General features: G+C 40.4%; 1 protein-coding gene and 1 pseudogene across 21 annotated transcripts in view; one reads left to right on the forward strand and one right to left on the reverse strand.

Moving 5' to 3' along the window:
• MAGI2 (membrane associated guanylate kinase, WW and PDZ domain containing 2) overlaps nucleotides 1-18,323 on the reverse strand; it is a 1,584,028-nt gene that overhangs the window by 550,775 nt on the left and 1,014,930 nt on the right. For 20 of the 21 annotated variants that reach the window (XM_070071222.1, XM_070071223.1, XM_070071215.1 and 17 more), the window contains one exon: nucleotides 15,739-15,954. In XM_070071222.1, coding sequence (XP_069927323.1) covers nucleotides 15,739-15,954 — 216 coding nt within the window. Of the gene's footprint in view, nucleotides 1-15,738; nucleotides 15,955-17,230; nucleotides 17,381-18,323 lie in introns of those variants that run through there. The other variant, XM_051849742.2, reaches the window with a different exon arrangement.
• LOC127491860 (U5 spliceosomal RNA) lies at nucleotides 5,810-5,919 on the forward strand (annotated as a pseudogene).

Here is an 18,323-nt window from a genome sequence, read left to right on the forward strand (position 1 = left end):
CAAATAATCCGTGCATGTTTTATTTTTAGAGCAGTGTGAAACAAATTCCTGATTAGGAGGGAGCCATGTAAAATTATCTATTTTGAGTTCCAAGACACATGGCTCAGTGCACTGTTATTGTTAAATCTAAAAATGATCTTTTCTGGATATATGTAAAACATATTTCTTCCTTAAGATGCTATCCAGAATAAACACTGGCATTTTTCTAATCATTCCACATTGTATTTCTATTTCACTAAGACATCTTGCAAACCAGAGCAAAGACTGTTTATTTGCAATCACAAAAGAAACAATGAATATTTCAATAAAAAGGAATGCTTATTAAAGAATGATAATGATGAAAATTTTCCCTGGAAACAGGGCTGTTTAAATTCTTAGAAATAATATGGAAATATTGTGGCATAAAACAGACATTTATAACATATGGGTATAATATTGTAAACAGTGGGCCAGAAAAACCATATTTTATCTATACTTCTACTGGGATTTTGCTTATTTCCTTCTCCCCATAAGAAATTTCAGAAAAGCTTGAAAACCACTGCATACTACAGAGACAAAAGGCCACTTAATTGGGAGAGGGTAAAATGTATGCAATTTTGTCATCAGATCATTCCTTATAAAGTGCATGCTCTCCTCTGGTCTGAGGTTTTGATATTACAAAAATATGAATAGTGGCAATTTCATTTGCTTCCAAGCTTATTGCACTTCCAGGATCTAACACATGGCCTTTCAGATGCAGGACAAAGCCTAAATCAGAATGTCATGGCTTTGAATGCCCCCTCTCAGTTTCATTAAAGAACAACCAGGAATCAAGATAAAAATGATTTCGAGAATTCCAACTTAATGCCTTATCCATATTTTCATTTGATGTAGCAAAAATGAAGAATTTGTTTTTAAGATAGATAGGAAATTGTTTATTCCATTTCTATGAACTATCATAAAATTTGAATTTCCAAAATTTATTTCACTCTATGAGAGTGTTTTTCTCTTTATATTTCCAATGGCTATTTCACTAAATCCAGTATTTTTTTTCCTCCTTGTCTTTCTGTTATTTCTCTGGAAATAAGTATGACTGAAGAAATAAGCATGGCTGAGGAAAAAGGATTTTTAAGGAAAGAGAATAGGAATAATTTGAGATTTAACACAATTTTACTTTTCCATTAGCAATTCTCAGCAACAAACACTCTCCACAGGAAACAGTAGTAGAAAACAATTGCTAAGGCTGGTGTCAGACCACTTGGGTGTGAATCTGTCCTATGCCATGTGAAATTGAGCAAGTTATTTAATCATTCTGTGTATGCCTCAATTTCATTAATGGTGCAGTGGGGAAAACAATATTACCTATCTACAAAAATTAGATGTGACAAGCACATATCATGCTTAGAACATAAAACTAAGAGAACATAGTAGGTGTTCAGTGAATGCTATATATTATCATTGGGTTCTACTTAGAACACTAAACAAATTGAGTAGTTAAATTAGCCAAGCAATCCAAATGATTCTGCCTACAGAAAGAAGTTTGGTCAATTTTCTGTGATTTTTTTTAAAGGACTTTAAATGTTTTCAAAAAATCATGAAAGGTTAACAAAGACAACACAGGAAGGTAAGACTTCTTTAAGAAAGAAGTGTGCATTGAGGTTTTCTTCCTCAACGGAGATGTGCAATGAGTTAAACTAGTTTAAAGGAGGAAAAGTAATCCTTAGAAGCCACATTTCCCCAAGTTCTGTTTGTTTTCCAGAGTTTTGCATTTCCTTGCCTGAACAACAGGGTTTGCTACTGACCTTGGTACCACTTTTGCATCTCTGAGGGTACAGATTTAAAGTAGAATTCAAACAGCTTCCCACTGTTCTCTCAGCCCAAGGCTAAGATGATACCTGTGGGCCAGCCTTGACTTTCAAGTCTGTCTACAGTTGACCACCCCTGGCTCTGGTTTCTGTTCCTTTGTGGTAGGGGTCACAGTGGTATACATGATCAGTGCTGAGGACTTCCCCTGTGTTTTTCTAAACTCAAGAAGTCCTTCTAAAGGTATATTCATTAAATGACACAAGGCCTTACTGTATTTTGTAGGAAGACTGTTTGCTTCACTATGGGAAGCCAAAATTCTTAGTTACAATTGTATCCTTGTAATTGATTCTTTAGATGAAAGAATATTACTATTGAGTGATTATTGAGTATTTATTACCTTATATCTAATATAATTTATTTATAAGGTTATACAATTCTTTTTGATCATGGCCATGTGATGGATTATATCCTACAGCAAAAAGTGGAGAACATGCTGTGTTCAGAAAGAAAGCAATAAGATGGTACCCATCTGAATTCTACATAGTCAGTTCATTAATATAAGTCAAAATTGTAGATTATTGCTCAAAAAGTGCTCTTGAAGTAGACAGGCATACAGGTTAAAATGGATTAGGTTTGTGAGCTGGAAGACCAGGCCTTCATCACGCCCCTGTGTGACCTTATGCCCCTACCTGGCCACACCTGAGTACCCACTGGCCAATCAGGTTAATTAACCACTCCCCTTTGAAAGTGGATTGAAAGTCTGGGACAGGGTGCATCTGTCCCTTTCCTCCATATCCCTGGCCCTGGCCTCTTGCCAGGGGGCTCTGAGCCTCCAGGGCGTGTGGCCTTCGGGCCACCTGCCCCATGCTTCCTGGTCTAGATGCTCTTCCATGTGGCTGGTTCCTGGTACTCGGTAGGAATCCAGATTTCCCCTTCTCCTTAGACTGAACTAAAGCCCTCACTCTCCTAAGCATCTTTCACACTGAATAAAAGCTTAAAATGTACCATGCTGCCTTGTTCATTTATGCCAATATTAACAATTCTTCTCTAAATATTATGCAAGAACCTACTTGGGTGTGGGGAGCAACTCGGACTAGACTAAGTTACTGGAATTAAGACTTATTCTATGCATCTGCTCTCCCACAATATGGCGCTGAGAAGGGAGAAACAGCTTCTACACAGCTGCCTCCAGTTCAACCAATAAACTGTAGGACTTGCTCCTGATTGGAGGAGAGCAGTGTACTCGGCGTGTGGGTAGCAGAGTTGGGATTGGTGGAAGAGGACTATAAAGGAGGAGAGAGACAACATGCACCAGGAACATCTATCTGAAGGAACACCTGTGCAGCCCCCGAGAGAGCCGGCCGGCGGTGTGCCGCTCCCCCGTGGAAGTGGGGAAGGTGGCAGGGGGAACCGCCCTTCCACGGAGGTGGAAGGGTCGGCAGCCAACCCGGGGAGGGCCGAGCAGACGAAAGAACAGCGCAGGGTCCTGTGTCGTTCCTCCACGAAGACGGGGAGCAACACTTGGGCTTATTAATATTGGGGATTTATTAATAAACATATGGTGATATCGTATGGCACCCCAAATTCCGATAACATATGTGGCACCCCAATGGGACTTCTGGGGAACTTTAAGAGGCCACATTTCCTATATAATTTTAAGGAGTCAAATTCCGATATCACTCTGACCAATTTTTTTTTTTTTTTTTAAGTTTTAAACCTTTTAAAACACGAAGAGAATCTAATATGGGTGTGAAAGAACATATACATTATATAATTAAATTTTGCTCATCATCTTAAAAAAGTTACTTTTTTGTTATAGTAAAACATGGACATGGAACAAAATCTAAAAGTACAGGAGTGGCTAGGATTGAGTCCCACCTCCACTTCTGATCTAGCTTTCTACTAATGTACCTATGAGGCAGCCTATGAAGGCCCAAGTCCCTGGGTTCCTGCCACCCATGTGAAAGAGCCAGATGGAGTTGTTTGCTCCTTGTTCCTGGCTTCAACTTGGCTGAGGCCCAGCTGTTGTGACATTTACGGACTGAACCAGCACATGGAAGATAATCTCATTCTCTCTCTCTCTCACTCTCTCTCTCTCAAATAAATAAAAATAAATAAACTTTAATAAAGAAATCAAACGTTAAAAATATTAGGGTACAAAGGGGAAGTATGAGGCAAGCCAGTTTTCCTCATGTGGTTATTCCAGTAACTGGCAATCCAGTTAGCAAACATGATTGTTTCTGCTGGTCCTTCAGAGACATTTTCTATGTACATTGAACTGATAATTAGTTGGCAGTTTTTGACTTTTTAGTATGCTTGAAGTGCTGATAAGTGCTAACACATTTCATAGTAAGTTCTTATTATCTAAGAAATGAGAATAAAGGCTGGGCATTTAGACTTTTGGTTTAAGATACCAGTTAAAATATTTGCATGCCACACAGGAGCACCTAGGTCAGATACCCAGAGCCAATTATATCAGCTCTCTGCTACTTGCAGACCTGTGAGGCAGCAGTGATGTCTCAAGGGATTGGGTTCCTGCCACCCACATAGGAAACCTGGATTGATTTTCCAGCTCCTGGCTCTGGCCCAGCTCTGGCCATCTGGGGAATGATCCAGTGTGTGGGAGCACCCTGTCTTTGTGCCTCTCAATCTTTCCCCCCAGCCCCATCTCACCCTGCCACCTCTAAAATAAATATGTGACAATTTTTAAAAAGATATGAAAATGAGGAGGAGTGGGAAATAAATATGCGTATATACACACACACACACCCCTACATTTTTGAAATGGTAACAAATATTTCTCTGTATTATTTGAGGCCAAGAAAGAAATTTAAGTCTATAATAAAATATTAGAACTAGGGGAAATGAGTAATAGTTAACTATGTTTCTGGTTTTTTAGATGATACAATAGTTGAGGAAGTAGGAATCCCCAATCTTGTATAGAAATTATTTTTATTTATAATATTTATGAGCAAATTATATCTCATCTATTTAGAGGGCTAGCCAAGAAATGAGAATTACTAGGAAAGCATATTCAGTGCCTAAAAATTACTTTTATCTAAATATAAAACCAGCAATGGTTGCAAACTGTTTGCAGAACTAAAAGAACAATATGGGAAATGATGAAAATGGAAAATTCAATGTCTATGAGTGAAATATGACAAGGAAAAATATTTCCTGAGATATTAAAAAAACTAAATAGCAAAGAATAATTAGAAAGATTTGTAGAGGAACTTATTTTCCATCAATAGAGGAGAAAAACAGCTGCCTTAGTTTCTTGCTTCTACAATATTTAATTTTTAACACTTTAATAATACAAGCAGAATGCAACAATGGCAATAAAATTAATCATCACAGCTCTATGTTGTGTGATTTTCATAATTACTGAATTCTAAAGACATTTTTCATATGGAAATAGCCTCCAATCTTCAACAAACTTTGGGGTGAGAGAAACTGATATAAACATTGAAAATATTCAAAGACCATAGCAAGATCTGAAGTAAAATATAGGACACGGTACATACAATATTTCTTAGAGCTTCCTTTCAAAGTTCTGGAAAAAAAAAGTCAGGAGAATAGTTCTATATGAAACATCATCTTACCTTCTGAAGTTTCAAGAACTTCAAAGAGACAGCAGGAGAAAAAGGAGACTTTGTTTAATTTTCATTTTGATTTCATTCAAGTTCTGTTCTTTGGGGCCAAACTGGAGTCAAGGTACTTTTGTACGGGAGTAAGAAGCCAATTAGGACATCAGACTGCTATCCCCGGCGATGGAGTCAAGAAGAAGGGAGGGTTGCACAAAGGGACTACACCCAGGACCTTCCTTCTATAGATGGCCGGCCCCAGCCAGAAATAACTAGAGCTATCTTTGACAGCACTCACTGGGATTTCAAGGGAAAATTATAAGCGCTTCTCTGAGGAGAAGTATGAGATAGAGAAAACAGAGACATAGACTAACCTCAAACCTTAGAAAACAGATGGTTATGAGCTGGACAAGGCATAGATTAAGAATGCCTGAGAATATACTCTGGTTTCTCTTCAGATCAAATAAATCTTTCACCTTTTACTAAAGATTTTCATGAAGAATGCCTGGCAAACCTTAATAAACATAGGTATTAAATTTTTTTATTTACATATGTGAAACTGAGAGAAAGAGAGGGGGAAACAGAGGGAGACACTTAAAAACTATTTATTTGTGAGTGAGATAGAGCTCTCCTTTGCTGGTTTACTCCTCAGGTGCCTACACCAGCCAGGGCTGGGCCAGGCTGAAGCCTGCAGCCAGGACCCCAATCACCTAGGCCCTCAGCTGCTGCACCCTATCTGCATTAGCTTGGAGCCAGAATCACAGGGAGCAGAGCCAAGAATTGAACTCAGACACTCTGCTATGGGATGCAGGCATCCCAGCTGGCATCTTAACCCCTAAGGCCAAATTTCCACTCCCAGACCTAAGCATCCAACAGTACACCGGCTTTCTCTAAGCACTGTATAAATGTGAGGTCTGACCCTGCATGTCTCAATCAAGTATGAAATCTCTCACCATTACATAAATGCTCATAGAAGTAGAAAACCTCCACAGAGGTTGTGTTCAGGCTCTTAGAAGTGCTGAATCAGATGGCGGGCATGGGGAAGTTCACATAAATGCATTGCTTTCTGTGCAACTGAAAACTGAGTCTGTCTTGATTTAGAATGACACCTCTGACACCAGTCCCAAGTTTATTTCTAAAGGGTATATTTCTAATTATTGCTTGCTAACCACAAACTCTAATGTGAACACAGAGTTACTTTATATTCACAACCTGGACACTCAGAGCATTTCATATTAGGCCAGTTTTATCATTCAAATAATCCTTTCAAGAACAGATGGAATGCTCCTCATCGATAAATGGGACATCTAATTTTAGAAGAGTACTTTAAAATTGCCCAAGAAATTTTCCCAACCAATGGAGAGAGAAAACTCAGTACTGTATTTCGGAACAAGGTCATAAAATTAAGCTTCCTAAAAAAAAAAAAATGATGAAGATGTGGGAGAATACACAAGTCGTAGTCTCTGTGAACCCACAGAAAAATAGGCAGGGATTAGGCATTGGGGTGGTTTTAGAGTGGGGCATTATTCACAGGAAAACAGCGAGATTCACTATGGAGGGCATAATTCTTCTGACAGTGACAGGATCGCATTCACAGGACCAGGACTGATGGTGCATGCACAGTCAGCGTGCCAAGCAGCACAGGACCTGGCTGCGGGGCCCTAATGGTGAACTGAGATCATTGCCGAGGACACTCGATGACCACATAAGGGACACTCTGTTTGCTCTCTGGGAGCTGCAGTTCATTTGCACTAATTGCAGGCCTGGGGGTCTGGAGAAGGCAGCTCTGTGTGCACATACTGTATTCCCTTTGTTGGGGAAGGTAGCTCTCACGGGCCCTGTTCTTCCTGGCATTGTGTGTGTCTGTATTAACTGAGAGATTTAACTGCTCTTAAAATATATGTGCATTTCTAATTCGTTGCACTAGGCTTACTAATGGCTAGTGAGAGGAAGCTACAAGATAATAGTGAATTACTGTCCGGAAAAGTTCAGCAGATAACTCATGAGATAAAAGAAATCCAGGAAAGCTTAACCCAATTATTCTGGTTTACAAGACTTTCCTTTCCGAAGAAAAGTTGATTCTGTTACAAAAATTCTATCTACAAATTTATCATCTATATGTTTTAACATTTTGAAAGTTAGGGAGATTCAATGATTCTCACCTCAGAGAATTTATTTTGAAAAGTATCTTTCTGCATAATTTTCCTTATACAACTTTCAATAGAATATAGGAAATCTCATATCTTTAAAATTTAGGAAACACTGAATACTGTAAAATAAGTAAAAAGAAATGTAATCATATTGATCCAGTAAAGCTTTCACATTTTCTATTTAAAAGTTAGTTGGGACTGATAAAAACTAAAGAATTTCTAAGTACTTGAAATATTTAATGATATATAGCAGAAACAGGTGTTTAGCCTAGTAATTAAGATGGCCACATCCCAAATAGGGGCACCAGGTTCAATTCCTAGCTCTGGCTCCTGATAATGCAGATAATGGGAGATAGTGCAGATGGTTCAAATAACTGGGTTTCTGTCACCCATGTGAGACCTGGATTGCATTCCTGGGTCCTGGCTTTGGCCCCAAACTAGCCCTGGCTATTGCAAATATTTCGAGGGTGAATCAGCAGATAGGATGCTAGCTTTCTCTCTCTCTCTCTCTCTCTCTAGCTCTCAAAAATAAATAAAAATTAATTAATTAATGATAGATGCTAATGACTGAGACATGAAAACTGAAAAATAAAAGCAGTTCTCCTTCTAATGTTTACAGTGTATATGGGAATGTCAGACATGTACAAGATGAAAAATTACCTGTAAGTATTCAGCTAAGTAATACCTTCCAAATGAATGAAAAATATAAATTGTTTTATAGTAATTCAGAAGGGCAGTTTCAATTTTCCATTGTGGGACTATCAAGATATCCTAGAGAATGTCAAAAATTTCATTGGATTTACAATAAAAGAAGTGCAGATTGGAATGTGGGAATGGCCTCATCGAATGGGTAAAAATATGAGTGTGGCTTGTGGGTGCAGGGAGTTTATGCAGGTTTTAATGGGGAACCCAAGGTGTCAGGGATGTTCTGGCCTATGAAGGAGACCCTGAGTGGTTTCTCAGTGGAAACAGAAGGTCATTCTGGCTTTGAGAAGGATGCTTGTGTGACCAACTGCTTGTTCTGGAGTCATCACTGGATGAGGAAGAAGAGGCGTGCAGATCAGTCAGTGGGCTGTCGTCCACATGTCACTCAGTACGACAGTGTTCTAGGGCACTGCAGTGATATTTGGAAAGGAAGGATGAAATCAAAAGGCCCAAGGATCTTTTGTGCCTAACAACAAATATCAAGCCTGGGGAGAGAAACATCAAAGCTAAGAAATGAGGTATGCCACTCTGTGAGTCAGTTTGCTTGTTTGTGGAATAAGAGTTTGACTGAACTGCCTTGCAATTAATTTGAACAAGAAACACTTAGGTGGGCAGCAGCTAGGAATACAGCTCTGAAACACAGGAGAGCAGTGAGGGCTGCAGGTAAATCTACATCATTTGAAGCCTTGGGGCTGGATGCCAACTCTGACAAGATAAATGAAAGATTAAGATGCCTAAATATGGGTGAGGGTAATGTCAGGGGAATCTGGTGAGGGTAATGTCATGGCAATCTGGATTTTCAATGACCATAAAGATGGAATCTATGAGTCTATGTAAGGATTTATCATCCTTACAAGCATGAGACCTAATATCACTGCCATGAACTCAGTGAAGGACAAATATAATGGAACACAATGGAAATCAAATACAGGGAGCCGTAGCAAGGCGATTTACCATATGGAGGTCAGAACTCACTCTGCCCTCAGCTTAGGGAGGTGCTGGAAAGAGGATGCGATGAGGTACTACTGGGTCCAAATCTACTCTACTGTTAAGGAACTCTTACCTCTGTTAAAAATAACAAAGTTTCAGTATCTCCTTCACAAAATAGATACATTATTACTTCGAAATTAGAGATAATATATGTGCTAACTGCCCTGGTCATTGTATGCATGGATTATAGGAGCACTGCAATTCTTTTTAAACCTATTTTTATTTTTAAAATTGTCATTATTGACAAGGATAGAATTACCTTTCTAAGGATAGAATTATATTGATTTTTATCACCTAGGCAACTTATGGCAAAGAGAGAAACCTTTCTAACCTGTTTGAGACTCTGAAAAATCATTATATAACTTTTCTAGGGGCTATGAGCCAAATCCATGTGTATGGTATAATTCTGAGCAGAAGGTTGGACCTTTATATAACATTTTACATAAAATGTCTCATGTGAATTTTCATTGATAATGATTGAAGAACTTCATGGCAAGTTTACATATTTAAAGGCTATCACTGGCTTTATATAGATACATGTTGAAAATAGAAAAAGAAAAATACAGTTATAAGTGTATCCCATAGTTCAAGGGAGGAAAGTTGAGGAAAATAGGTAATGAACATAGAATGAAGAATCCTCTAAAATCTTTATTTATGCAGAGTGAATAGTTCATTTTAGGAAAATATATTAGCAGCCAAAGATTGGTAGATTTGATGCTTACATATAATACAGAATATAATAATAAAAAAGAGAGTTTTTTTGACCCAACAGAAAAAAGTAAATTTACTTGCACATAATTTTCAGAAACAAAAGCATGATAAGTTTTTGGTAATTAGAAGTTAATGATGTCACTTCTCAGAGAGGTACTGGTAATACAGATATGTGTCAACATGTCACTAAGAAACATATTTATACTTGTATTTAGTTATATAAGGCTCAGGGTAGCACAGTAGCTAGGAGTGTGGGTTCTGGGCCCAGACTTTCTACATATGAATTCCAGTTATTGGAAAAATTATTTAGCTTTAGTATATCTCAGCTTCCTAATCTGTAAAATTGGGCAGTTAGATTAGTTAAATGAATCAATATCTATAATGAAATTAGGTAGTTCCTAACACATGTTATGCATCCGAGAGGTTAGTGATTATATTATGTACTAACGATATGATCAGCATTCCTTTGTAATGAGATAAGATTATCAAAATAAGCCTTTTGAGGTCGGTGCTGTGGTGTAGCAGGGAAAGCTGCCTGCGGTGCCAGCATCCCACAGGGCACCAGTACGAGTCCCAGGTGCTTCACTTCCAGTCCAGCTCTCTGCTGTGGGCTGGGAAAGCAGTAGAAGATGGCCCAAGTGCACCCACCTGGGAGACCTGGAACAAGCTCCTGGCTCCTGGCTACAAATCAGCCCAGCTCCAGCCATTGTGGTCATCTGGGGAGTGGACCAGAGGATGGAAGACCTCTCTTTCTCTATCTTCCTCTGCCTCTATAACTCTGCCTTTCACATAAATAAAAATATCTTTTTTTAAAAAAGATTATATGTTTAAAAAATAAACTTTCCTTATTCTCCAAATATGCTTCATTATTTCAATATTTATGTGTACCCCACGTTTATAGCAGCTCAATTAGCAATAGCTGAGGTATGTAATCAACCTATATGTCCACCAACTGATGAGTGGTTAATGAAAATGTGGTCTCTATATACATGACAGAATACTACTCAGTCATAAAAAGAATGAAATCCTTTTTTAAAAAACAACAAAATGGATGTAGCTGGAGACCATCATCCTTACTGAAATAAGTTAGACCCAAAAGTACAGATATAGTGTTTTGTGGTAGTTAATTTGTAATAGCTAACATACAGAATACAAAAAAAAATTTATAGATATGAGAAAAATTGGAAAAAATTATGTTCTGAATTGACATGAAATTAATTGTTATTGTTGATTGCTAGTCAATACAGGACAATGTTAGCTAAATTTAAGCAACAATTTCCCCCGAGTCTTTTTTGTTTGACAGGCAGAGTTAGCGAGAGAGAGAGAGAGAGAGAGAGAGAGAGAGAGAGAAAGGTCTTCCTTTTTCCGTTGGTTCACCCCCCAAGTGGCCGCTATGGCCAGCATGTTGCGGCTGGCATGCTGCACTGATCCAAAGCCAGGAGCCAGGTGCCTTCTCCTGGTCTCCTATGCAGGTGCAGGGCCCAAGGACCTGGGCCATCCTCCACTGCCTTCCCGGGCCACAGCAGAGAGCTGGACTGGAAGAGGAGCAACCGGGACAGAATCCAGTACCCCAACCGGGACTAGAACCCCGGGTACCGGTGCCGCAGGCGGAGGATTAGCCTAGTGAGCCGTGGCGCTGGCCCATCCCCCTAGTCTTTGAAATCTGTATCTTGTGAATATGTATAGGAGGAAAATAAAAAGCAGGACAAAGATTTTATACAGGAGGGGGCAGGTGTTCAACTGAGTGATTAAGAAATCAGCATCTTGGATCAGAGTAACTGGGTTTGATATCTGACTCTGGCCACTGATTCCTATTTCCCATGTTGCAGATTCTAGAAGGCAGCAGTGATGGCTCAAGTAGTTGGGTTCCTGTCACTCACAGGGCAAACTTGGTCTGAGTTTCCAGGTTCTGGCTCCCTGGTTCCCAGCTTAAGCTCAGCCCAGTCCCAACCGTTATAGGAATTTGGGGAGTGAACCAGTAGATGAAAGCTCTCTGTCTTTCTTGCTCTCTTTTGCAAATAAATAAATTTTGTAAAAGATTCTCTAGGCCGGTGCCGCGGCTCACTAGGCTAATCCTCCGCCTAGCAGCGCCGGCACACCGGGTTCTAGTCCCGGTTGGGGCGCCGGATTCTGTCCCGGTTGCCCCTCTTCCAGGCCAGCTCTCTGCTGTGGCCAGGGAGTGCAGTGGAGGATGGCCCAGGTGCTTGGGCCCTGCACCCCATGGGAGACCAGGAAACGCACCTGGCTCCTGGCTCCCGCCATCGGATCAGCGCGGTGTGCCGGCCGCAGCGCGCTGGCCGCGGCGGCCATTGAAGGGTGAACCAACGGCAAAGGAAGACCTTTCTCTCTGTCTCTCTCTCTCACTGTCCACTCTGCCTGTCAAAAAAAAAAAAAAAAAAAAAGATTCTCTAATAAAAATAAAAAGTGATGAAGTTCAAAAGGCAAAAAGTAAAGAAAACATATATAAGTGGAGGCCAAAAAATTATCCAAACTCTCTATTGGATAAATAAAGGAAGAAAAAAAAAAACTTTTCAAAGATGAGAGCTGTCAAGAGATTTCTAGTAAAAAAATGATGGACCAATTTCCTGTTGGATGTTGTTCAGTTCATCTTGGAACACTAGGTGAAGAGCTGTCTAATTTGTCTCTCACCTCCCACAACAGAAAAGAAAAAGGCGGTAGAACACCACTTGCCCAGCAAGAGCTACTGATTGAAGCATCTGTTGACTCCCAAAAAACCTAGAGTTGTTCTCTGCTGAGGTGTCCAGGACAGTCAGATGAGGAGGGCAGGTGAGCAAGACCTCAAACGAGTCCATTGTCTTTGGGGCACACAAACCAGAAAGTACACCTAACCAGAAAGCATCTCACCCTCAGGTCTAATGTATGAATAGGAGAGAATTGGTACTTTCTAGCTATACTATGCCCCTCCAGTTAAACATAATTATAGCTTAAGAATCTGTGGGTCCAAAATGCTTCATGTTATTTGTCCTACACAGATGAGAAACGAATTAAACATCAACATCTGACCTTAGCCAGGGCCATCTATTTTATGCTGTTAACCACAAGATACCACCCAGTAGGAAGCTGTATAACTGTTCTCTAACCCCTAACTTTTGCTCCTTTTGTGGTTACAGCTTGAACTCAGCTAAGTTGCTTTGCTTCTCTCAAAAATCAACTAAGAAAACTATTTACCATCAACCTAATTTACATTAATTTTAGTTATACAATGGAAAACAAAAGTTTTGACACAGATACTTCCAAATCAGCAAAAAGGTGGTTAACTAATTGCACACACATTTTTATGGTAGGCAAGTCATATTACTTACTTATCACATTTAGAACCTGTATATCTAGAAGTCAGTGATACCTTGGGACACAGACATGGTTTCACCCGATGGTATTCATGGGGCAAGAGGTCCGCATCTGAGTAAGCAAGATGACAGTACCTTTTAATATTTTGTCCCCTGATTGGTACACATTCAATTTTGGTTTTCTTATGTTCCATGAAGAAGAACATTTGTGCAGGTATTTTGAAGAAAGAAGATATAAAGTGGGCCCGGCGCTGTGGCATAGCAGGTAAAGCTGCTGCCTACAATGCTGGCATCCCCTACTATGGGTGCTGGTTTGAGACCCGGATGCTCCAGTTCCAATCCAGCTCTATGTTATGGCCTGGGAAAGCAGTAGAAGATGGCCCAACTGCGTGGGAGACCCAGAAGAAGCTCCTGGCTCCTGGCTTCAGGTCAGCCCAGCTCTGGCCACATCTGGGGAGTGAACCAGCAGACGGAAGATCTCTCTCTCTCTCTCTCTGCCTCTGCTTGCCTTTCTGTAACCCTGCCTTTCAAATAAATAAATAAATAAATATTTTAAAAAAGATATAATGTAAGCTTATAAAGCATTTCTTTGATTAAAAGTCTTAGGAAGTTTTCTTTTACGCCTTGAATTGGGCATAGAATTCAAATTCATATACTATGTCAGTATAGAATCAGTGCAGTGAAAAATAAAAATACAAACACTAAAAGAGTAGTAGTAGGAAATATCTTAAGAATAGTAGGTACACACACACACACACACACACACACACAAAAACCTAAATGAAATATCTCTGTGAGTGAGATCCCAGTGGATCTTCTGTATATTAAGAGAATCGAAAATGAATCTTGATGTGAATGGAAGGGGAGAGGGAGTGGGAGAGGGGAGGGTTGCGGGTGGGAGGGACGTTATGGGGGGGAAGCCATTGTAATCCATAAGCCGTACTTTGGAAATTTATAGTCATTAAATAAAAGTTAAAAAAAAATAGTAGGTACACAAAGTACATATAGTAGTATTTCCCAAGAGTTGCAACACAGCCTTTAGCTGTTCAATACTCACTAATATGCCACTAATAAAAATTAAGTTAGTAAAACAGAATTGTATTAACCTAGTGCAAGAATGTCACAGCTTTCCTATTGGAAACATTTGATTATGAATATTATAAAAACCTACTATTGGCAGGCGCCACAGCTCAATATGCTAATCCTCCGCCTGTGGCGCCGGCATACCGGGTTCTAGTCCCGGTGGGGGCGCCAGATTCTGTCCCGGTTGTCCCTCTTCCAGGACAGCTCTCTGCTATGGCCCAGGAGTGCAGTGGAGGATGGCCCAGGTGCTTGGGCCCAGCACACCATGGGAGACCAGGAGAAGCACCTGGCTCCTGGCTTTGGATCAGCGCAATGTGCCAGCAGCAGTGCGCTGGCCGCGGCGGCCATTGGAGGGTGAACCAACGGCAAAGGAAGACCCTTCTCTGTCTCTCTCCCTCTCACTGTCCACTCTGCCTGTCAAAAAAAAAAATTTTTTTTAAAAACCTACTATTGCTGCTCTGTTAGTATTAAGTATAAAAAAATATCAATACCTTGCACAAATATACTTTATTTTTGTCTATGTGGTTTGACAGATCATAAGGGAATAACTATTCTTTTCCTCATTCAAGGATCAGTGCCATCAAACTGTTAACATATAAAGTTTGCATTCTTTCTCCATGTTGCCAGATTAGACAGGAATAAATGAGAGTCAAATACACAGGTGTTCAGTAGCTGCTGACATTTTGAGAACTGCATTCATTGATACTACCAACTAAATCACATGGCGTAATCTCTGTGTAAACAACTGTAAGCACAGCCAGATTTCTAAGATTATATTGTCTCAAACATTACTGAAAAGAGACCCACAAGCTTTACATAATGATATTTATAATCTGTAACTCCTTCTAAGAAGTTTAAGCCATTTACTATGTGCCATTAATAGTGTGTAAGTAAACCTAAACTTAAGAAAATTGAATAAATACGCCAAAATGAGAACAAGTTAGATACACAAATCATGGCCTTTCCATTTGACATAATAATCATCTCTCTTTGAAGATCATTATAATCATATATACATATTTATCTGAACAAATAGATATACACACACACGCACACGCACATCAAAACAGTCACCTGGGGCTGGCATTGCAGTGCGGCCAGTGAAGCTGCTTCCTGCAGTGCCAGTATCCCCTATCAGAGCAGCTGTCCAAGTCCCAGCTGCCGTGCTTCTGATGCAGCTCCCTGCAGGAGAAGACCCCAGTGCGTTGGACCCCATCACCCACCTCTCTCTACTAGACTCCTGGCTTCGGCCTGGCCTAGCCCCAGCCGTTGTGCCATTGGAAGAACTGAACAAGTGGATGGAAGACTTCTTTCTCTCTGTATCTCCCTCTCTCTGTCCCTCTGCCTTTTAAATAAATACATAAATAAATCTTTAAAAAAATAAGTCCACCGATGATTCTAGAGCAAACATAAATGACTAACCTGGCGTTACCACTACTCCATTTCCATTGACCACAGGCCTCTCTTCCTCTTCCTCCTCGGGAGGCTCTACACTTGCTTTCTCCATGTTGCTCACTGATTTATTCCTCTTCCGTTTGCCTTCAGCACTTGGAGTGGCTCCTGGAAGTATCTGGTCTGTTACATTTAATAACAATGGTGCTGGTTCTGCTGGAGGCTTTGGGGTACCGTAGTAGTTGTCTGCAAATGATAGAAAAACATTTCAGAGTTAAATCTTTCTCCTACCAGGTTACTTATTACGTAAGAAATAGAAATTAACATTCTTATTAACACAAATAAACATCTATATGGTTTTATATCCATATATCTGATTTATTATACTGGGCTTTAATGCTTAAAGATACAGATTTGTCTTCACTATCACCCTTGTGCCAAATCCAAAACATAGTCTTATGTATTATTCTGAAATGGTACCTAGCTAATCTCAGAATTACTCACATTTTTTTGGATAACAAGATTTGATTATGAACTTTTAAAAAATAACATTAAGAGTATCTGTGGTTGCTTTGTCTTAGCCACCTCACACAATTCTGGAAAGACAAAGCAATTCTGCACAATTCTCCAGCTTTTAGGGGCTATGCTGTTGTGCTTGATGTGTGCAGCCTCCAGCCCAGAGTGGTGTCTCCACGCCTGTTTAGTGGTTCCCAGGGCTGCTGACAGTGGGGCTGCTGCTCCAATCACTCTTCACTTTAGCACAGCGGTTTCTTCCCACAGCTCCATTATCTGAGCTATGGAATCATTTGTTTCCTGCATCATCTAAGAGACTTCTTTAAAAATGAGATTAAGTTTTAGCTATCTCTGTAATAAGAACCTGGCACGTAAGCATGGAATAGATGCTTACAAAATGAACAAAGCACTTTACTTAAAATTTCTAAACTTTTAATTGCTAAAGAACATGGGTAGTGTTTTTTGAAATCAATCTTGGACTTTTTAGCACCAACATTAAATCTATAGTGGTTCTTCCAGGTAATAGTTATCAATGCACTGTTTATTCACTCATGCATTAAAATCTTCATTAGTACTGTGCACCTAGGCACTCGTGATTGAGGAAAAATGATGAATATAACAGAATCTCTGTTTTCCAAGGTGCTCAACAGCCTAGTGTGAGACCAAAGCTGTCAGGAAGCAGATGAGCATCGTCACCGGAAACCGCAGTAAACCCGGCAGTCAAGTAGGCAGAGCTCAGTGAAGGTACTCCACAGGGTGCTGGGAAAGAAGCAACCCTCACTGGAGCACATGGGGTCTGGACTTGGCTGTTCTACATCCCGGGTAATTCACGTACGTCATGCGGACTCAAGGCAGCCTCAGGCTCCGCGTTCACAAATGCGGAACAGCATTCATTGGGAAAACCACCTGTGTTCTCCGTTGCAAAGGACGGAGGCCTACTCTTCTTAAACACGACAGGGATGTGCTGAAAAGATACGAGTCGGTGAGCTGAGGGGAAAGACGGAAGCACCTTGAGAAAAACAGGCAGAAACCCGGTCCGGTGAGCACGTCCATGTTTCCTTTCTTTTTTTTTTTTTTTTTACTGGCCATGGACCCCAAAAGCTGCAGTGGGCCCCACCACCAAAAGGCACTGCCTCCCCGTGGAATGACCTCTGGACTCCACCTCAGCTCCAGGGACTCACTTCCTGCAAGACGCCCAGGCGGGGTCTTCTTATTGGCCGAGCCTGTGTCACGTGATAGCGCTCGCGCTACCCCGGAAGGGGAGCTGGGTGCTCTCCTTTGATGTAGGAAAAGGACAGGGCAGCAGATCCCTGCTTTCTCAGTATCTTTATCTTAGCGTCTCCCCCGGTGGATCCGACCTTGGGATGCCCTGCAGCTGCCCTCCTACTGCTTGGGTTGTTAGGAAGTAAGAATGCAGGAGGAAGAGCTTTAGAAAGTAAAACTTCAGAGGTTTTAAGGCAAAGCTCTGTACACCTCTAGCTGGCGAGAACTCGGTATTCCGAAGGCTGCCCTGCTGCGAATGCTGCGGCTCCTTTTCACAGTCCCAAGTTGTAAAACCTGGGAAACATTCTTTGTAGAGTGGTTCCTACACATGTGTACATTTGTGTTTACTGATATGCAAAGTGGAGGACACACATTTTGCTAAAGGTTACTTTCTAATTTGATAGAAAGCGTTTCAAACGAATCAGACCTTTATAAGCCCTGACCAAATTCTGAGCAAACAAAAAGGCTAGAGGCTCCCTAAAAGTCAGTGAACTTTCAAGCTTCAGCCTTCCTCAGGCCAAAACAGCCCCTGCTACACTGCCAGGATCTCTCTGGAGTCCCAGTGCACGCACGAGACCTTTAGAAAGTTCACGAAAAGTGTGTATTATGAAAAAACCACGCATGGATTTCAAAATTTTTTGCACTAAAATAAACATATCTTCTATTTCCACTTTTCCTTAAACTTTCTGAAGTACCTGCACACTTCTTTTCTAATACACATAAAACTAGTAAATAGTCTGTATATCCCAATAAATTACATACTTTTAAGAGGTATCCTGAGACCCTTAATGCCTTCAGGTATACATATTACTAATAAAAATGAATCACACTTCAGGGTT

Source organism: Oryctolagus cuniculus, chromosome 3, assembly GCF_964237555.1.
Source record: "Oryctolagus cuniculus chromosome 3, mOryCun1.1, whole genome shotgun sequence".
In the NCBI taxonomy this organism is placed as follows: domain Eukaryota; kingdom Metazoa; phylum Chordata; class Mammalia; order Lagomorpha; family Leporidae; genus Oryctolagus; species Oryctolagus cuniculus.